Source organism: Phocoena sinus, chromosome 1 (genome assembly GCF_008692025.1).
Source record: "Phocoena sinus isolate mPhoSin1 chromosome 1, mPhoSin1.pri, whole genome shotgun sequence".
NCBI classification, from domain to species: Eukaryota; Metazoa; Chordata; class Mammalia; order Artiodactyla; family Phocoenidae; genus Phocoena; species Phocoena sinus.
Genome location: NC_045763.1, coordinates 35,024,405 through 35,046,453, shown reverse-complemented (window position 1 = coordinate 35,046,453; position 22,049 = coordinate 35,024,405). Strand labels below are relative to the sequence as shown.

Below are 22,049 nucleotides of genomic sequence, written 5' to 3'. Positions count from 1 at the left end.
GCCCTGCTCCAAATATGGTCCTTGTGACCTCAGACCATGACTGCAGATAGAGCCGTCTTTTCTACAATGGCCGTGTACTCGCGGCAGAGCTGAGAGTTTCTGGAACGGACTTAAATGTATGCATTCAAAGAGCGTCGGCTTACGGCGGAGCAGTCACCTTGGGGGGACCACGCAAGGTATCAGGCAGCCCTTGCCCAGCATATGGAGGGCGGGGGTGTACTCCGTGGGGACCTGCCTCCCGATCTATCATACAAGGCACAGGAGGACTGTATTGAGTATTCACATCTTTTCGTATTGGCCACAAATCAGGTTTAATTTCACCTCACGTTTATTGAGCACGCTAGGCATTTTTCGTGCATTTTATTCTTAAAACAGCCATGTGAAACAGGGATTACTATGCACGTTTCACAAACGATTTGTAATTGAGGCTGCCGCATGATGTAGATGAAGTCGTCCACCTTAGTTCGTTCTTTATTAAGCGTCTACTATCTGCTGGGTATGGACAAGTGCGCCAGTTGCTGCCTTCTTAAATTCAGTCTAGGGATAAACGCAGAAATTTAAACATGCAACACACCCAACACTACAGCGCTGCAAATGCACAAAGCATTTTGGGAGTGGCGGTGGGGAGAAGGTTTAGTGCAGACTCCAAGCACATGGAGGTTTATGCAAAGGCGTAGGAGGCAAGAAGAGATGGGGTCTGGGGCAAATACAACTAAAGTAGTCCAGTAAGACCAGAATGAAGACATTTGGGTTATAGAGGTAGGCAGGGTTAAATTAGGAACATTTTATCTGAAACTTAACCTAAGGGCAACAGTGAGAAGAGTAATTTTAGAATTGAAAGTAGGGAATGGCACTTTTTTTTTTTCTTTAATGGCTGGGGAATAGTGAATGGGCTGCAGAGGGGCAAAAATGAAAGTAGGGAGACCAGCTAGGAGGCTAGTGCAGTAGTCCTCACCCCATCTGTATCATCTAGGCCTGTAAATTCCACCCCTTAAAGGCCTCCCTGAATCAGTCCTAAAAAAATCTCTAAATGCCAATCCAGAGTTTCTTCCTTCCTACTGCTGCTACTTTAGTGTAGGCCATCATCATCCATTGCTCAGAGCAGGAGTAGGCACCTTTTCTATAGGGGCCAGGTAGTGTTTTAAGCTGTGCAGGCCAGATTCTCAACTACTCAAATCTAGAGCCTGAAAGTAACCACAGACAATCAGTAAACAAGTGCATCTGTGGTCCAAAAAAATGTAATTTATGGACACTGAAATTTGAATTTCATGCAATTTTTATGTCACAAAATATTCTTTAGATTTTTCAACTATTTAAACTTTTTTTCCCCCAACTATTTAAACATTTAAAAATCATTCTTATTCTTCGCTCATGAACCACTGAAAAATAGGGAGTGACACCTGGCCTGCCAACCCCTGGCTTACAGCACTGCTGTGGCCTCCTAGCCAGTGTCTCTACCTTCCTTACTCTAATATTCCCCATCACAGTATCCAGTGTTCTTTTGAAAACATCCATCTGATCACGACACTGTCTTACTTAAAATCTTTAGTGACTACACCACCCACAGGATTGTCCAGATTCCTTAATGTGGTTGGCAGGACCCTGCATGACCTCTAAACTTACTTCCTACTCTTCTGTCACATTCCCTGTCCAATCTTCCAGGTGACCTTTTAGCCACTGCTTCCTTTGAGCTATCACATACTATTCCCTCTACTTATAACATTCTTCCTTTCTCCCTTCTCCTTTGCCTGCTTAACTCTTCATCCTCTAGGTCTTGCCTCAGATGTTACTAGGTTAGGAGACCCTCTCCTAACACACTGTACTGCACTCATTATATCTTCCCTGCCAGCCTATGAGTTCCTGAGGCATCTAGCATAGTCCCTGACACACAATATCTTAATTAATGTGTCAAGTGAATAATGTGATGTAGAAAATGGGTTGGAGAAGAAGGTACTGGCAGCAGAGAGGTCATCTGGGCAGCAGCACCAGTAATCCAGGTGAAAAAGGTCTGCGGCAGCAAGTGTGAAGGGAGAGAAGTAGGTGGATCCCGGAGCTGCTGTTCATCTGTTCCAGCTCCAGGTGACTTTTGACTGTTAAAGAGAAAATATTTCCTCAAAGGCAATTCTGCCAACACTTAGGAAATTTAAAAGTGTGCCCCATAGGCTTGAGAGCTTTTCCCCAAAGTGGAGTTACAAAGGCACTTAGAATAATGGCAGCAGCACCTCTGAGAATAAGTAACCTTCCTTATGTAACTGCTTTGAAGGGATGGCTTCTCAAGCAGAAATATAAATTCTGTAATATTTGTCTTTAAAATGTTACTTAGAAGTATCATTACTTACTCATCCAATTACTTCACTGAAGTCTCTCTTCATGCTCAGTGAACATGAAGATGAGTGATTTAAGAAACTCGTTTCCTTGTAGCCCCCTCTCTGCCACTGCAGAGATGGTACTGAAGCACTGGAGGAGAAACAGTTCATGTCAAAATCCATCTCCTGTTCCAAGGTGGGAGCTCCCCAAGCCATGCTAGTCCCCTTGCCACCCTGAGAGCCCAGTGTGGTGACCACAGCTCCAGTGTCTACCTTTAAGTGATGTGAAAGGCAAGTGGTTTCATTCCAAGAATCTCCTCTGCACAACTTTCACCTTGTCCCCATCTCTAACAGACTCTGGGCCCCAAAACATACTCCCACCCTTATCTCCTAGCTAATTCCAACCAATCTGTCAATACTTACCTCAAACGTTGCCTCTTCCTCTCACCCCCAATCTTTCCACTCTGCTCCCATAGCATCTTATACATACCACTATCATTCACACAACAAATATTTATTGAACACTCACTGGCTACTAGGTGCTGGAGACGGCAGTGAAAAACAAAAACGGCCAACTTTCCTGTCCTCATAAGGGCTCACGTTCTAACACTCACCACACTGAATCCAAACCATGCCTATCCCCTGTCACAAACACAGGCCACATCTTACTCATCTTTGCAGCTCCAGTGCCCAGGACAGAAACTGGCAAAGAATGCAGGTGCCAAGTGTAACTGAATTCAACTGAATGGCCCATCATAAGAACATCAGCTCAGGATCCCAGCTGCTCATCCTCCTTCCTCTCTCTTTATAATTCTACCCCGTTTAGTTACTTGAAGATTTCTCCTCCACTAGATCACAACCCTTTCTTCCCCGTGTGCCCTGAATCCTGTTTACTCAGCTAGACAGTTGCAAATATCCAAACTATAGGGCCCTTGTATATCTCACCACCTTTCTTGTCCCCCAGTACACTGAAATGGCACTTTTAGCCTGGTTCTGTTTTATCACAGAATTCAGCTCTCTGCTACTCTGCTGCTGCAGTAGCCTGCTGCTAGTAGTTATGAGTCATCCCTGCCATGAGCCAGGAGAAAGTAGGAATGGGATAACAGAAACTGCCTCATGAAAGGAATACGAGGGAACTCCCTTTACCTCCTGAACATTACACTCAATGGGATCTTTTTATCTTTTATGTTTTTGTTATCCTTTTATTTCCTTTCAAAACAAAATTTTCCAACGCACGTTACTGTCTACAAGTTATCCTCATCTCCATTCTCTTGTTTGACCCTTTCGACAATGCTGTGAAGTAGTATTATTATCCCCATTTTACAGATGAGGAAACTGAGGCTCTGAAATGGGGAAGTGAACATCTCAAGTCCTCAACTGTTTAAAAAATGACTTCGGATTCAAACCAAGATTTTTAACTATTAATAAATGATTTCCACTTCATCACGATCAAGACACATTCTACCAAATGGTCTCCCATCCAAAAATATCCCAAGCTAGTGACCCTTCACCCACAGGCTCTAGAACTAACCAAAATGAACCTACTGGAAACATAAGGCCCTGGGGCTTTGCCTTCTTTGCCCGATCAGCTTGAACCTAAGAGGGGACTGCTACAACTGCTTGTAAGTCTGAGGCATCAACTCTACATATCAAGGGCCTGGCTCTGGCCCATGCTGGCCTCTGGGGAGAGTCAGTACTCCTAGCTGGAGCTAAGAAGTGAGGAAACAGGGCTATCATTACAACCATTTAAAAAGAACACAACACACGGTTAAAAAAAAAAAAAAAAAAAAAAACCAAAAAAAAAAAAAGAACAACTTTATTTACAGTTGAAAACTTAAACACAAAATCTTGGCTTCTGAGTCTGTGATACTTCCAAGGTCTTTTGATCAAATGGGGCAGCAGCAGGCAGGGAAGCAAACACAGGGGCCAATCCAGCTTATCTTACTCAAGAACGTCACCCCGAGCAAGGGAAGGCCTGCAATGGCAGATGTGGAGGGTCTGTGAGAGATGGAAGAGAGAAGCAGCTCAGAGGAACGGGGAGGGGACAGTCCATGAGAGAAAACACTCGCAGCTCTCCTCTACACCCCGAACCCTCCTTTCCCCAAAGAGCAGACCACTTTGATTCTTGCCACAGGCCAGACCTTTGGTGCCCCAGAGCAGAGCTGAGAGGTGTGTTACACAGAACCAAGAAAGAAACTAATATTTACGGCCAATACACTGTCTCCTTTATTATTTACCCTTCACAACTCTGTGTAGTATATATTATTTATAATTAAGTGGAGGGAAAAACTAGGGCTCCAAGGGGTTTAATGGCCTGACACTGATGGGGCTTCCTGGTCTACTTGGCTCCGAAGTCTGTGTGCTTTCTGCCAGACCTTGATGGCTCTCTGTGGAGCTCCAGAACAAAGAGCAATCCTTTTCCTTGATTGGTCCCAGGGTTATAAAGAAAGGAAACTCCACACCCTCTGTTTATGGCCTTGGAGTTAGCTGTCCTAAAAGAACAGGGTGAGTACACTCAGTTACTACTGCTCCCCTCCCCCCAAACATGACCGCACCCCTCTTCCTCCAGAGCACAGTGGGTCCTGGCATCATACCGCAGGCTCAGACAGAAGTTTAACCCTGGGCCCTCAAGCAGAATGTACAAAAATGTATAAATGCACTTTATAAGTTGCATGGTGCTCCGGGACCTAAGCTCTATCACTGACCAGGCACTGTGTTAGTCAGCATGGTCCCTGCCTCAAGGAGTTCTCAGTCTAGAGAAAACCAGACCAGCATATTCATGATACACTGTGTTAAATGCTGTAATAGAGAGATGAACCAAGTACTGTGGGTGCACCCAGGAGGGGACCAGGGAATGATTCACAAACTGATGTTAGCTACATGCTTCTGGGAAGGGCTGGGAGGAACTAGGATTAGTTAAAACTACATATATACAGTATGTATTTCTATTATAAAATACATGCCCAGTGTAGAAAATTCAAGCATATACAGGACAATATAAACTGAAACGAAAGTCTCTTTGCTATCTCTACTCTGCAGAGGTAACCATTACTACCAGTCAGCTATCTATCACTACAGTAATTTCTGAAAGAGTAATTCAAAATAAATAGCATCATGTTTACATAATGTACTACATCTTGACTTTGTCCCTTAATTTGCCTTAGAAATCTGCCAACAGATACAGATCTACCTCTTTCTTTTTAAGGCTATATAGTATTCCATGGACGTGATGTATCCCTCTGTGTGTAAGGCCTGGTTACAGGGCAGGGAGCTTCACCCTTGTACTGGAGGGACTGGAATGGAGCCATTCTCCCCTCCCCGCCCTTTTTAGCTGGCAGGGCTTCTGACTTTCAGGGCAGGGAGCGGTGTTACACACCCAGCAGGCATGCAAATATTTGCTGCCACATCTCTGGTGCTCCCTAGACGCGTATTTTCATGTGGAACCTCTGCTCTGGCCCGGACTGCTGCAGTGGACACCTCACTGGCCTCTAGCCTATCCTCCGCACTGCTGCTAGAATCATCTTCTGAATAAGTCAAGTCAATTACAGTGTTCTGCTCAAAATCCTTCAGTGGCTCTTACTGGCCTGGTTCTTTTTGGAGGGTCAGGCTACCCTTTGGAATCTCAGGAGCATGATGGACTCTCATCCTAGGGGGGAAAGATGTACACACTGCCTGAAGCTCACCCCCATCCTCAGGTTAACATATGAATACCTCAGCCTGCACTGGATCTCACAGCTGGCCCTGGCCTCCTCTAGCCTCGCCTCTTACAGTTTGCTTTTCTTATCTTCCTGCTTTGGCTATATTGAATTATTTGCAGTTTCCCTTACACTTCCTGCTGTTTCCTGCTTGGTGCCTTTGCTCATGCCATTCCCTCTGCCTGGAATGCCCTCCCCAGTTTTAGCTACCCTGACAAACTCCATTCTTTCATGTACTCAGCTGAAACATCTCTTCTGCGGTCTTCCCAAACACTCCAGGCAGACACAGGCATTCACTTTCCTTCGTTCGTCTTAAAACCTCCAGTTCAGTGCTTTACTGTACTGTAATTGTCAGTTTCCCCAAGAGACTGTGAGTTCCTTTAAGGCAGGAACTGGGCTTTCCAAGTTTGTTGCCTCATCTGCAGTGTGGGACCTATCTTAATTAATGAAAGACCAGCCCACGTGCCACCAATGTGTCTTTCAGAATCTTCCTTTACAGGAATGTATCACATCTACAGGAAATCCCAGATTGGGGGACAGTATTTCCTAAACCTCAGTCATTCCAACAGCAGTGTCACAGCTCTTACCATACCCACCATCCACAGGTACAATTAATTTTTAACCTACTGACTATGTGAACTCGAATAACACCTCATTGTAAGCTATAATACCTGTAAAACTAGGTGCTGTATAATTATATTTTTTTCTAAGAGACAAATGTTAAAAAACATTCAACCAGCACCACCTAAAGCAGGGTTACCCACATTTCTCTGATAAGAAGCATCTGAAGCAACATAGCATCCTGGATCCTACCTCAAATTCACTCAAACTCTTCAGGGGGGGGATCTGGGAATTAGTAGGTTTAGCAAGTGCCCCTACGTGATTCTCATCTTCAGGGAAATTTAGGAAACAATGAACTAAAGAAAGATCTCTGCTGCTTGATAGTACCAGGCCTGGGGATCACAGGGAGATTAGCAGGGCTGTCAGAGCTCACAGCCACTCTTTTCCAAGAGACTCTCAGGTTTTCAAAACAGAGGTTCCACGCCCCACCCCCACCCGCCCCCCCATGCAGTTGTAAGTCGCCAAGAACCCAGTTCAGACTGGGCAGGAGAATCCTGAGGCCCAAAGTTCGTTTATGTATACCTAATCAAATTCAAGGTAAAAAGCTTTCACAGGACCCACTGAGATAAAACCGAGGTTACTATACCTAGAGTTATACAGAAAACTTCATTTTCACTAAAACCAAAGTCAGGACCTAAGGTAAAGCACAAAAGAAGTTGTGGAAGGAAGTTCTTCACAGGGAGGCACAGTTGATCAAGTGACTTCACCTATCTTCTGTCTCCTTCCTATCTTCTATTTCCAGCGACTAGGCACAGGCCTTAAATGCATGATTAGGTGATCTCTGGATCTGAATGCAGTAGATTCCTGCTGGACCAATGCCACCAAGAGATTATCTCCTCCTGGGTCTTTTCTGATTGGAATATGGTGGGTTCTCAATTGAAAGACAGACTGTTATTCCCCTGTAGCCTTGCCACTCCAAGTCAGCATCAGCATCACCTGACAGCTGGTTAGAAATGCAAAATCTTAAGTTGCATCCAGACCCACTGAATCAGAACCAGCACCTTAACAAGATCTCCTGGTGATTCATATGTACATTAAAGTTTGAGAAATACTGCCTAGTAGGACTTAAAAACATCATCTACGCTGGCTGTCAAGCATTATTCTGCCCTCAAACAACCTGAGGGATCTGAAATACTCCTTTAGAAATCAGAGATGCTTGTAACTTCACAGCTGGGAAGAAACATGACGAAATGATACCATACTCCCAAATCTTTTACTTACTTTCCTTACTTTCTCCCAAATCCATTACTCAAAAACCCAAAGTGGGGAACCCATCTGTGGAATGCCTTAAGGTCAGACTGCCACCTAGATTCCCTAACACCTTAAAACCTATGAGTTTTTTTGTTTGTTTGTTTTTTGCGGCATGTGGGATCTTCCTGGACCGGGGCATGAACCCGTGTCCCCTGCATCGGCAGGCGGACTCTCAACCACTGCGCCACCAGGGAAGCCCCTGAGTTTTTAACTTGGTAAAGTTAAATGAGATAATTAAAGTAAGGTTCTTAGCTCAGAATTTGAGCACAAGAAATATTCAGTAAGTGATATAACTGCTTTTACTGTATTGTCTCTAAATATAAGCTATGAAAGATTTAATTCTGAGCAGGTCAAGGTTAGATAAAGACTAAATTGGAGGTACCACATGTGGCTCTTTAAATTTAACTAAAATTAAATAAAAGTAAAAATTCAGTCCCTCAGTCACACCAGTCACATTTTTCCAGTGTTCAACGGTCACATGTAGCTGGAAGCTACCATAATGGACAGCACAGATACGGAACATTTCCACCATCACAGAAAGGAATGCCTACTGGAAAGTTCTGGTCTAGAGGGCCTCTGGAGCATCAAATGTCCTCCATGGAATTTGTTCTGCTTGGGGTTGTAGGCTAAAAGGAAGGGCTTATGGGGGCAAATGTTTACGTGACCTTTGCTAATAGCGGGTGAGGAGAGGAGGGCTGATGATCGCCCACCCTCAGAAAACAAACTCCTAACGTGTATTTCCAGTAACTTTCTGTAAGGGTCTCAGAAAAATAGAGAAAAGGCCCTAAACATAAAAGGATTTCTAAATTTTATTGTTTTTGTAATCTGCTGTCCTCTGGTGGTGATCAGTGGTCACTCTTTGGAAGGAAAAGGACTTATGAGCTCAACTTTAGTTCAGCCAAGAAACGAGTAGGAGAGGGAATGGCCAGCAGCAAGGGCAGGGGGAGAGCACGTTGAGCCTGGGGCCCCCAGTACTGGCAGAAAAGAAAGCTCAGCGTGTCAACTAGGCCTGAGAAGGGAGCATTTGGCTGAACAAGAGAGTCCACGTGAGCTTCCAGCACACACTTGTGCATTCCTGCCCTGGCATTTGCTCACACCAGTTCCCTGCCTAAAATGCCTGACATTCTCCCTCTCTATTAACTCATGTAATAAATTTTAACTGAATGCCTGTAAGTGCCAGATGCTGTGAACACAAAGTAAGTCACAGAAGGAGGTATACACAGTCATTAAGATGATCTGGTATTTGACTAGATCTCCATTTGAAAAAAAGGCAGAGTCCAGAAAAATAAATTCTAGATAATTTTACAAGTATACAAATAAAACTATAGAAACACTAGAAAAAATACAGAAGGCATCATGATTGTAGTAAGGACCTTCTTAAACAAGATAAAACACAACACAAGGGAAAAGATTAAAAATTTTGATCTCATCAAAATTTAGAACTTCTGTTTAAGAAAGGATACCACCAAAGTTAAACCCACTGCCAGTTTTTTCTTAAAATATATTCTAGACAAAATGGTCAAAACATGTAAAGAACTAAGACTCAGAATGTATAATTATTCAAATCATTAAGAGAAAGGTAAAATAAAATATTTGCTACAAACGTCTTAGAGCATATTATATCAATTTTGTTTTGTTTAAATACAACAGAGTTTTACATGAATGGAGGAGGAAAAGTCTTCCAGACATAAGATCAAATGGAAATAAAGTGATGAACAAACAGTATGATGCCATTTAGGAAAAACAAAACCTCCCAAAATTAGATGGGCAAAGAAAAGGCCCTATGGACATACATCAAACTGATGAACAAGTTACCTCTGAGGAGAGCAGTGGGATGGGGATGTGGCTGAGAGTGAGCTGTTAAGGGGAGGGCCTTAACTGTTTTCTGGGAAAATTTTCATACCTCATTTCAGGAGATGATGTTGCTTTCATAACTAAAAATAAACAATCAAATGAAATATGTGAACCTGGAATGGATTTCTTGTTTTAGAGCTAAAAAAAGTTACTTTGTGGACAACTGAGGAAGTTTGAGCATGTATATTAGACAACACTATTGTGATTATGCAGGACGCTCTTATTTTTAGGAGTCACTTGCTGAAGTATTCTGGGGTAAAGTGTCAAGAAGTCCTCAACTTCCAGATGGAAAAGCAATGAAGAAAGGGAAAGGAAGGAAAGAAGGAAGAAGAGCAGGAGAGTAATGGAAATGGGAGGAGAGGGAAGAAGGGAAAGAAACAAATGTCAAAGTAAAATGATAAAACAAGAATGTTAAACATTGGTGAATCTAGGTGAAAGGTAGATAGGTGTTCAATGTACTACTCTTCCAACTTTTCTGCAGGTTTGAAAATTAAAGAAAAAAAGAAAAGAAAGGCAAAGCACTACCATCCTTTACCCAGCTGGAAGTGATCAATTTCTTTCTTGAACTCTTATTAATCCTTAACAACATCACTCATATTACTAGTGATCACCTCTGAGAATGTGTTTTATTCTCCATAAGCTCCTAAAGGGTGGAGGCATCTTTCAATTCTTTCCCCCATCCCCATGCTCAGAATGGTGCCCAGCACAGAGCAGGCAGTGAGTGACAAGTCTGGGTAGGAAGTGAGTCTATGTAGGCTGAGAAATGTGTCACATTCACCTATGAGGCTGGCAAATACAAAGTCAGGGGCTGGAACTGCAGCGTCGGTTCTGACGACAGGCATGATAGGGGTGTCTCCTGGCTGCCCAGGCTGGTCCCAGAAGGGAATGACCCAGGGATGGAGCCAGGTCTTCATAGAGGGACTACTAAATGGAACTAGAGTCTAAGAGTGCTGTCAGAAAGTGCCTGATGGTTTTCAGGTTGATACTTTGTAAACTATAAAGTGTTAGAAAAGTAAAGTGTCCGACCAACCCTTTCTCTTGTGATGCTCACGGTGACCTGAGGAGATACGTATTATCACCATTTGGCAGATGAGAAAACAGGCTCAATAAGGGGAATTGACTTCTCCCAGGGCACGCAGAGAGGAAATGGGCTCAATCCCGTGTCTTCAGGTCTAAAGTTCTTTCCACTAGACCAGCTGCCTTCTCTGGGGTCCTGACTCCTGCTCAAGAAAGACACACTTACCTGATTCAGTCTTCCTCTGGACTACATCTCTCCACACTGTGAGATCACCACAGGCAGCTTGGGTTTATTGTTGGGGCCTGTGGGAACATTCTAGGAGAGAAAGCACAGTGGTGACTCCTCCACTCAGACACTCCCCCACCACACACTTACTGATGCCTGCAGGCCCCTAGGCTAAGGACTCAGAGCTTACAGGCTGATCTGACAACAGTCTGTAGCGTAGCAGACAGGGGAAGAATATAATACATATCAAAGAGAAAATGTACAACATTTAGAAAACATCAAACCCATGACATGTAACAATGTAGTAAGTCATAAGAGCGAGTTGTATACAGGGTGAGGAAGCAACTAAACTGCTGCTTGCACAGGCCAGGGAAGGATTCACAGAACAGGGGATATTTGAGCTGCGCCCAGAAGGATGGATGGGATCCCACCAGGAGGAAAAGAAGGGAGAACACCTCGGTAGAGGAAACAGCCTGAGCAAAGACTTGAGGGCAGGAAGGAGCAAGAGGCAGGGACGTGTATGCGTGTTTAGAGGAGGGCTCGTAGCCTGACGGGACTAGAATGTGGAAGTGGCAGTAGCAGAAGGGGTCGTGGAGAGGGAGGCAGGGACCTGATCATGAAGGACCTTGAGTAAAATGCTGAAGAGGATTTTCTCAACTAGATGGAGGAGACAGCAGAGGCCAAAGCTCAGTAGGCACCGCACCGGAGAGGCTGAGGGCCCAGAACCCTTGGGAGGTACATGATCTCTCCTCCCTCTCCTCCTCCCTGAAGCTGGAGGAGTGAAGCCTGGGCCTAACCAGAGCCCACTCATGGTTCTCCCGCGCCTCGACACTAGTGAGGTAGTACTAGGCCAGAATGGCTGAGAAAGAGGAGATCAAAACAGGACTCACCTCAATCTTTCTCATCACCAGAAGTCCATCAATGATTTTTCCTGTAGAAAGAGTATGAGCTGGACTTTATTACTCTCGTTTGCACAGTACTTTCCAGCCTCCAAGGCCCATTCTCAGCCATTATCTCATTTGATCCTCAGACTAACATCAGAAAATTAATATTCAGTGGAAGTGAAATGTTGCCCAAGGTCACAGGTGGTAAGTAGCAGAGTTAGGGCTCAAAACTAGGTCTGAGCAATTGCAAAGCTCCACTATACCATGCTGCCTGTGTGTGGTATTTCTTAAGTGCTACCATCCCCTCTCAGACACACCTATTGCCCTGGTGGTTACTCACTACATCAGATGGCTCCTTCATCCTCCCCTCTAGCTCTCTAACCACAAATCCTCCCCTCTAGCTCTCTAACCACAAATCCTCCCCACCTCCCATGGCTTCTACCTTTCCTACTACTACCCAGGGCAGTCACATCTGACGAGCACTCTTGGTACAAGAGTCAGGGGACCAGTTCCATAGGAAGTCCCACTCTGGGTGAATTGGGCTTGGACTAGGACAGGAACAGGACTCACCAAACACCACGTGCTTCCCATCTAGCCAATCACACTTAGAGCAGGTGATGAAAAACTGGCAGCCGTTGGTACTGGGACCACTGTTTGCCTGATGGAAACCAAATATATCTGCAGTGAGTTTTCCTGGCCATGTTAGCCAAAGGACAAAACTCCCCAAAAGAGCCTGTAGCCCTGAGTCCTCCATGCTTTCTTTCAGCAAACCTGACTGAGCATCTACTATGAGCTAGGACCCAAGGATACAGAGAGGAACAGAATACAGAGAGGAAGAGAATACACAATTTCTGCCCTCCTACACTGTGAATTTTTATAATGGGAACAATTGATTATAGAACCAGAATTGCTGTATTTATTCCAAAACCAGTAATAACTGGATTACACTTACAAATTAGGTACCAGCTGAGAAAAAGCCTGTTGCCTGTGCCATAAGCTACTTTGTCTGAATGACTCTGTACTGTCCCTTAACAATGGTAATAAGAAAATTTAAGGGGCAAGAAGCTGCTATGCTAGTGCTATGCTAGAAAAAAAGACTACATTTAATCAATGACATTTGCTTTTTACAGCTACACCCCAAATCCTTTATTATTGAATTTTACTGGTAAAAGTTTTTTAAATCAAGAATCTCAAATTCTTCAGCCATATCCCTTCCCTTTTCCTCCCTTGAAATTGTCTTCATATCATTATATTTCACAATACATTATAAAAGAACAGTCTAAAAAAATAAAATAAAATAAAAGAACAGTCTATAATTACAACGCAAAGTAATCAGCAAACCCACATCACGTTTCAGCAGCACTGCCTTACCACAATGTCTGTGTAACTACGTGAGTATTCCAATGCATATTTACATTATTTTGGAAAAAAATTAATGGAAAATGGAAAACTGAAAGAACTAGTACTATTAAGAGCACAGGTCTCATCAAAGTAATAATATAGAGGCAACACAGGAAATCATTAGATAGGTCACTAGCCTTAACTGGATGCTTAATGGAATTAAATTGGTTGAGTCTGTGTTCAACACTGAAGGAATAAAAATGTATATGAAATACATTAAAGACATTGTCTAGGGGTAAGCTCTAGTTAGGGATGTCACATTATATTTTAGAAATTCCCCATGCGAGACGAGGCTGTTTGGGGTTTTTGTACATGTATGCAGGAACATCTCACATATGAAAGCAAGGGACAGCCTGAGCCAGTCAGAATAGACCTACACTCTGGAATTGCCCTGAGGAGTGGAATTGACCACTCCTCAGTGGTCCCAATTCTTCCTTCCTTCCTCCCTCCCTTCTTTCTGTTTCTTCTATCTATCTATTTATCTATCTTGCTGCTCAATGTATAAACATTTACTAGCAAGCAGACAGGAAAACAGTCAGACAACATGTGTTTTTAGCTCAGGACACTCTCTGCCCTTAGCCTCGCACTTATCCATTCTTCCAGGAAGGATAGCTTACTGGTTTAGGGAATAAGCTCTGGAGCCAGACGACTGAGCTTGAATCCCAGCTCCATCACTGACTGGGATCTAGTTTAGCCACATAACCTCTCTGTGCCTCAGTCTCCTCATTTGTACCTAGCTCGAAGGAATAACGAGAGAAGTGAAATGAATTAATGCAAATACAGTGCTGCTGAGTATGTGCTCAACATTAGCCTTTATTCTGATTATCCTTCAGTCATTCATCAGTATCTGCCCAGCACCTTGCTGTATCAGGTACTCAGGCTTGGAGATCAATGAGACTCAGTCCCTGCCCTTGAGGAATGCATTATTTAGTGGAGGATGGAAGCAAAAACAATTATGCTACAAGATGTGTGACAGCACAACTTAACTAGTGTCAGCCTGAAGGGAACAGAGACCAAGGCTTCCTTCCATTTTCTGACTCCTCCCCAGATGCTAACATAGTGGCATGCAGTCCTCATGGCGATGATCCAAGCCCACTTAAGCCACTTCTGCACTCTTTACCCATGCTTGCCCAGCCTCACTTTCCTAAGAGACTTGTACACTCTTTGCTATGCTGGGCTCACCCAATTATTATGGCAGCCTCCTAACTGGCTTCTCTGCCCTACCCTCTCCACTCCTGTCTTCCATTCACACTGCAGCCAGGGTCTTTGTTTTAAAACACCAAGTTGATCAGCCTTGCTCAAAAAAGTGCATGGCTCTCCATATCCTATAAAATAAGGTCCACGTACCTCATCCTTATTCTGGCATTTAAAGCCCTACACCCACCTGCCTCTCTGGTGGTCTCTACTAGTCATTCCCTTCCCCATTCACATCACTTTCCTCACTTTCTGTCCCTTGCCCATGCCACCCTGCTATTTCATGGTCACACATCTTTTGTCTAGGCAGTTTGCTTGACTTGAAATGCCATCTGGTAGAGAACTTCTTTGGATCCTTGCAGCAATTACTCTCATTCCTTGGGGCCCTCACAGTACTTTTACATACACTGAGGTACCCTCCCCTTATTACACTGATGGCATGAATTATACTATACTGGACCCATCATTCTGCATGTGCGATCCCCCACTAGATGTTAAATGTCACGAGGCCAGGGATCAGGCCTGTATCCTCATGTCTTACCATGAGGCCTGAAACAGTGTATGTCAACAATCTTTATTTGATGAATGGCTGAGTAGATGAGTGGAAGAGTGGGCAAGCAGGACAGAGAATGTGTGCATGTAAATATTGTGTCTGGGGGAGTGAGACTTGGCGCACTGACAGAAGGAAATGGATGATGACAGGAGGGAGGGAGAGGCTTGAAGAGTGAAAGAGAAGCAAGGTGGGAGGGGGAAGGGGAAATGAGGAGTGAGGGGTGAATAAGGGCAAGTGAAGGGGGGAGCGAGTGGGGGTGTGTAGATGAGGGGCTGAAGGAGGTGGGCAGGGGGACGGTGAAAGGGGAATGAGATGGGTGAGTGGGGTTATAAATGGGAAGGAAGGGTACTGGGATGGGGAAGGAGGAGTGGTGAGTGAGCTGAAAGGGGTGACCAGCCAGAAGGCAATGTAAAGGAATGGGTGCTGTGCGAGTTCTGGTGAGTGGTGTGATAGGGCCATGAACACTGGGTCTTGAAAGCACAGCTGGCTACATTCTAAGCAGCAAGGCTGAGTGCCCAACCACACGTTCTGGCTCAAACAAAGTAAGAAAACACACATCAGAGTTCAATTTTGGCTCCCCAGCCTGCTAGTGGATCCAGCCCAACAAAATCAAACCAGATTGAGGAAAGAGGTGGGCAGTACAGAGGTGAATCCTGGGTCAAGCAAGGGAAGGAAAGCATCTGCTTCCATCCCAAGAAACAGCACTGGGCCTCAAGAGTGACCCAGAAGTCAGCTGGCTATAAATCTAGCCCAAAACCTTGACTGGTCCCAACTTACCATGGAAAGCAAGCCTGGAGCTGAGTGTCTAAGCTTAAAATTTTCATCTGCAAATGGCCCCCGGTAGATACTGGCGACTCCAGTACCATCTCCCTGGGCAGAGAGAAGGGAAGTGTTAGCCACTTGTGAGCACTGGCTGCTAGAGCCCAGAGGAAGCAGTGGCTGCACCCCAAGCCTCACTGCTTTAAAGTCCTTTTACTCTTGCAGGTCACTTTGGGAGCCACACCTCTTTGACCCTATCTTGCAATCAAAGCAAGCCCTATCCAAGGAACGTGCAGCCCACAACCTGGCCAGGGCATCTCATGGGCTGGAAAAAAAACAACAGGTCACAGCTGGACCTCTAGAAAGGTAAAGATAGGCTAAGACACAAGCAAAGCACAGGACAGCAGTACAGTGATCACATATATAATCGATGCATCGATGCCCTTCCCAAAGACTCTCATGCCTGCAGTCATATAAGAGAATCTATTTAACTGTCTATGGCTCCACTCCCCCAACTATGCAGGTGGGTGGGCTCTTGGAAGTGTAATCTATACAACAGGATACCACCCTCCTGGTCAAAGTTGAAGTCAGGGGAGGTCCAGGGGAGGATGCCTAACTCATGCAGGGCCAACTAGAGTTCCTTCTCTGGGAAACATGAAGTAGAATAGCTGCTCTCTTGAGGTTGAACTTGTATCATGTAAACCTGGAAGCTGGAGATAACTATCTTCTTCAAGGTGGACTGGAGAAGAGAAAGAGAATGCAACACATGTGTAGAGAGTGCTAGAGAAAGAGAGAGAAGGGACTCATTGGTTCTGTGGCTCTCTAGTTCCTAGATCTATTTCTTCCTCTGGGTTCCAGGAAACACCTTGTCATAAATCCCCAATCTATGCTTAAACTAGCTCTATTTGTGTTATCTCTTTGCTCTTCCAGTAACTCTGTGGAATAAGCATTATCATCTTCCCCATTTTTCAGGTGAGCAAACCTAAGTCAGGGTAATAAAGCAACTTGACCAAGGCCATATTTGCAGTACCTTAAATAGAATCTCTGGGGTTTAAAGGTAATATCAAGAGAGTGCCAAAAGACCAATCTCTCCCAGCCAGTTAGTAAAGAAAAAGAATATTAGGACTTCCCTCGTGGCACAGTGGTTAAGAATCAGTCTGCCAATGCAGGGGACACGGGTTCAAGCCCTGGTCCGGGAAGATCCCACATGCCGCGGAGCAACTAAGCCTGTGCGCCACAATTGAGCCTGTGCTCTAGAGCCCGTGAGCCACAGCTACTGAGCCCACGCGTCACAACTACTGAAGCCTGTGCACCTAGAGCCCGTGCTCCGCGACAAGAGAAGTCACTGCTCTGAGAAGGCCACACACCGCAACGAAGAGTAGCCCCTGCTCACCGCAACTAGAGGAGAGTAGCCCCTGCTAGCCTCAGCTAGAGAAAGCCTGCACAGAGCAATGAAGACCCAACACGGTAAAAAAAAAAAAAAATATATATATATATTGGGTACATGATGGAATGTGGATACACTGACCTAGTGTAGAATCGAGGGGCCCTTACTGGAGCAAAGCCTACTAAAGGGAATTAACATAAGCCAAGAAGAAAAGAAAACTCTCAAATTCAAACCGTTTTTTGACTAAAAATTATTGGGACTTTCCTGGTAATGCAGTGGTTAAGAATCCGCCTGTCAGTGCAGGGGACATGGGTTCGAGCCCTGGTCCAGGAAGATCCCACATGCCATGAAGCGACTAAGCCCGTGCACCACAACTACTGAGCCTGCGCTCTAGAACCCGTGGGCCACAACTACTGAGCTCGCGTGCCACAACTACTGAAGCCCGTGCGCCTAGAGCCCGTGCTGCGCAACAAGAGAAGCCACTGCAGTGAGAAACCCGCGCACCACAACGAAGAGTAGCCCCTGCTCGCCGCAACTAGAGAAAGCCCGCGTGCAGCAACGAAGACCCAACGCGCCCAATAAATAAATAATAAATTTATTTTAAAAAATTATCAATAAAACCAAGCTCTGTATAGTGGAAAGACTGGATTTGAGTTTCAGATCTATCATTATTGAGCTGGGGAAGTCACTTCCTATCTCTGAGCCCCAGTTTCCTCAACTATGAAGTGAGGATGCAATCACCTACCTACTCCTTATACCGTTGCCATAAAGATCCAATTAGTGTCTATGAGAAAAGTGTTTTGCAATCCATACAGCACTATGTAAACGTAAGCTATTATACCTTTAACTCCACATAAATATATACATACATACATACAGAAGGAAAACATGTTCATTTCCAATTTCCCAATAAACCTAGAGAACAGAACAGTTACCACATCATTCTCTATATAATCATACTATCTTCTGCACTCCAGAAGCCACAGTAGGGAAAATGACAAAATTAATTTGTAGGGCAAACAACAGAAAGCAACTTAAATCTTCAATAACAGTGGGCTGATCAAATAGATTCATTGTCTGTTCATAACGGAATATTAGGTAACTATTAGAAAGATTGTTTTGGAAGAAGACAATGACAAGGGAAAATGCAGACAATTATCAAGCACAAAAAAGTTAAAACACACATATGATCTTAAGTCTGTTAAAAATAATATTTGACACACATATATATGCAATGATAAGACAGGCAGCTTTAAACTAAAATGCCAAGAGTATATTCCTTGGGAGGCGAGACTCCTTGAGAGATGATTTATTTTCATTTCTGTACTTTTCTTTTGCAATCAGAAAAAAACCAAAAACAAATTTTATTAAAACAAACAAATATTCTTGGTCCAACTTTAGAAGGTCTCAAATCCTGCTTCTTCTGCCTCTTGCTCATTCCATTTTTTCTGCCCTAAGGGTAGCTCTGAGTAATTGCTTCTCTCTGAGGCTCAGCCTTCTGGCTGACCAACTGCTATCTAACCCTGGGGCTATCAGCTAGTGATCAAGCGTGCCTGGCAAAGATTCTGGCAATGACCCGTAAGAAGTTGGTCCTGTCCCTGCTAAGACAATATGGCAATATAGGAGCCTATGGGAAGAAAGGAAAGAAGGCAGAGAATAGCTTCTCAGCCCTCTTACCAGCCAATAAAAAAGTATATGGTCACCCCAAGCCCTACTATGATCAGTTATGACCAGGTGTTGCAAACTTAAATGCCTACAGGGGCAGATGACATAAATAAGGGAAGCAAATGGTTTAATAATAAGGACACACCGTGCTAAAGGGAGCAGTTACTTGACTCCAACCAACTGTTGCTGCATGAGAAACACAGGCCTCATGTACCCCTACTTCCCATATGTTAAAGAGAAAATTTTTCGGTTAAAATCTCTCAGTTTTGCGACATCAAACAGATAAAATAAAACATATCTGATTTTGATTCAGCCCCAAATGTGCCACTTTGTAAACTTACCTAGATAGGAAAGAGAGATCTTAAAAAACTCCTGAGAGTCAAGCTAAATTTACATATAAAGGAGAAAGAATGTCTCCCAAATCTAAGAAAACAGCATCATGACTAACCAAATGGTATTAACAAGAAAGATCATGCCCAGAAGTGGGTGGGTAAGGAGAAAAGTGGGCTTAAGAAAGCGTAAATGTGGTTTATTCAGCACCTTCCAAGGTTGGAGGAAGCGGAGGAGGCTTGATATGGGGATATATACAGTCTCGTCACAATAAAGTCAGGCTTAGCAGTGAAGGATTAGTTCGTTGGGCTCTCCCAGTGAATAGGGAAAACATCCTTCCAGAACTCTCTTGCTGATTCCTTTCCCACTAATGAACTTCTGATTAAAAACAAAACTCAGCTTTCCAGAAGTGGACAGGAAAATGGGGCATAAGCATTCAGCTCACTGGAAAGGGACTTAACAACCATTCGGAAAAAACAAATTACATCCGATTTCTAGCTAAATTCTATGTGACCAATTAATTTGGGTCTGTCATGGATCATCTACTGGTATGCTGGGAAAGTTCACTTTCTGGTCCTAAAAGGCTGAGATTTGGAAGTCAGCGACTCAAAGTGCTGGTATCTGTCATCTAGTGATGCAGTGAGTAGCAGCCATCGAAGGACATTCCCATCCCCACCCTCTCCCCCATCAAACTTGGCGATTGTTCTCAAGCCTTAAGACTGGGTCCCTGAAGTAAAAACAGCAGCAGCTGCAATAACAGCAAAAAACCAAACCTATAAGTCCTTAATAGGCCAGGAACAATACTTACATTAACAAAATCTCCACCCTGAATCATGAAATCTTTTATGACCCTGCAACAGAGAACAAAGCATCCTGAGAGAAGATTCTGCAGTTTAGAATAACACTGATTTCAAAATATAATGTTTATAACTTTGGCTTTTAATAAGTCTTCAAATCAGTTGCTGAGTTCATAAAAACATCCCTTCTCAAGATCTAAGAATTATCCTCCGTTTTGTTTTCCTAAAAGCCCCCCAGTATGGCTTGCCAAAGGCCTTACCTGTGGAAGGTGCTCCCTTTGTATCCTATGGGAACCCCATCTTTTCTATAACCAAAAAGAAAGAGACTTGAAATGATGACAGGTAATCATAGGCCTTTCCAGTTTACCACACACCTGAACCAAAGAGCCTCTCCTAAAGATGGTCAGAGAAGAGAGGTAAAGAAGACAAATGAACAGAGGATAGACCCGTGGGGGATTACCTTCTATTACTGCCACCAGCAATCATTCAAGGCCTGCCGGTGGTTCCCCAATACCTTCACTGCAGCCCCAGGATACCCCTCAGGAGAAAGCAGAGAACTCAACCACGTCTGAGACTGACCTGAATTCTCCAGTGCAGAACTGCCTGAAAGGGAAAGGAGTGAATGATTCAGTCACCATGGCATCACACCTGTGAGCGCTCCTAACCTCGGAGGGGAGGGCACAGGCATCGGCGCTAGCAAGCCCACCTACAGGCTAGTCAGATGTCCAGACACTCAGGCATACAGATTAACAACATAAATTGACACGGGAACAGTCAAGACTATTCAGAGCGATACCCAAAGGAATCAGATCTCAAGGGCAGTGAGTGGACGGACAGAGGCAGGCAGACGATTCCACAGACTCTGGTCCAGCTTCTGGTTTAGTTAATCCAGCAAAGCTGGTACATCTCCTTACCTAAAATTCTCGGCCGTCTTAGGCACAACGTCTGCAAATAGCTCGATCTTCATGCGGCCAACTTCCTGCAACCGGCAGGAGACGGTCAGAAAGCCCAGACCAAGCCCGTGAAGGCCTCACCGAGCAGGGAACCCTCCCTCCCACATGCCGCTTGGTCTCTCCCACTTCCGCCTCCATAGCCTACGCTAGCTTTCCACCCAGTCCCTCCGCAAGCGGGGCGCCATGACGGGCAAGACTCCTCCTCTCTCTCCCTTCCTCCCTTCCTCCCCAACCCCGCCCCGCAGGTCGGTAGGTTCTGGTCCAATTTTCACTTTCTGGCTTTCCGAGTCCGTTACCCCTGGGGAAGGGATGAAATCTGCCTGTCAGACCCCGTGCACTTTCCCTTCGGCGGTGGGCTGGGTGGCTGCCAGGACCTCACCTGGCCGCCAATGCTGACATCAAAAAATACCACGGGATTGACAGGGCTTGAATTTGCCACCGCCATGGCTCCGACCCGGAAGCAGAAGTCGGGAGTGCGGGGTTACGGCGAACCCAGTCCCTGCTCTGAGGGTTTCGTCTCCGGCGGAGGCGCAGGAAAAGCCGACCGAAGCCAAGCCCCGCCCCCGGAAGTTCTCCGCCTCCACCGCCAAACTGGGCGCTGCGTGGGTGGCCAGCGCCTCCTTCCGTACCGACCACCCGGATGTCAGCCAGCTGTTAGTTCACCTGACTCTCCCTGGGTGCTGAGCCGGGCGGAAAAACTGGGCATTTATTGCTCAAGGTCAACGGACATCCTACTCACTTGGCTACACAAAGTGCAGTACAAATTATTCTCGCTCAGGCTAGGGGGCTTGGACTAGGCAGTCTTCAGGGTCCATATCAGCCTTTGAAATTAAGACCTATGTGAACCGTCATACGTGCGGTTTTCTACCCCTGTCCACTAGTGTGGAGCCCCACGGAAGCAAGAACTGTGTTCATCCTCAGCGTTTAGAACAGCCTGGCATATCAAGCTTGTTCAGTGAATACTCAGCACTTCCTTGAAGTCAGGACGCTAGGATTTTAATTCCAGTTCTCACACAGGCTTCCTCTTTCGTCACCTCCAAATCATATGCCGCAGAGCAGCTAGAGCTTTTAAAATAAATCTGCTTTTAAATCACTGCTGGTTCCCTGTATTTAGCATAAAATCTAGTTTCTTACATAAAAGGCGTACCTTACATTA

General features: G+C 44.8%; 1 protein-coding gene across 5 annotated transcripts; it reads right to left on the bottom strand.

Moving 5' to 3' along the window:
- Positions 1–305: 305 nt before the first annotated feature.
- Positions 306–21,409, bottom strand: PPIH (peptidylprolyl isomerase H). 5 transcript variants are annotated; one of them, XM_032602465.1, is made up of 10 exons: positions 21,273–21,409; positions 20,855–20,919; positions 20,520–20,543; positions 20,201–20,245; positions 19,952–19,994; positions 15,780–15,872; positions 12,425–12,512; positions 11,861–11,901; positions 10,971–11,060; positions 306–537 (listed from the first exon to the last, which is right to left on the bottom strand). In XM_032602465.1, exons 1-9 carry the CDS (start codon positions 21,336–21,338, stop codon positions 10,992–10,994), a joined length of 534 nt encoding a protein of 177 aa, XP_032458356.1. In that variant the 5' UTR covers positions 21,339–21,409; the 3' UTR covers positions 306–537; positions 10,971–10,991. The 5 variants fall into 5 exon arrangements, with proteins under 5 accessions (XP_032458356.1, XP_032458339.1, XP_032458347.1 ...); XM_032602448.1 differs by lacking the exon at positions 306–537 and adding an exon at positions 4,098–4,304; XM_032602456.1 differs by lacking the exon at positions 306–537 and adding an exon at positions 4,104–4,281.
- Positions 21,410–22,049: the final 640 nt, after the last annotated feature.

What these genes read in the sequence shown, in the direction of transcription:
- PPIH (XM_032602465.1), bottom strand. Translation starts at nt 21,338, where the DNA reads ATGGCGGTGGCAAATTCAAGCCCTGTCAATCCCGTGGTATTTTTTGAT. An exon ending in ATGTCAGCATTGGCGGCCAG is followed by an intron (nt 20,920 to 21,272) that starts GTGAGGTCCTGG and finishes TGCCGGTTGCAG; the next exon opens with GAAGTTGGCCGCATGAAGAT. An exon ending in TGGGAAGCACGTGGTGTTTG is followed by an intron (nt 11,902 to 12,424) that starts GTGAGTCCTGTT and finishes CTCTTTCTACAG; the next exon opens with GAAAAATCATTGATGGACTT.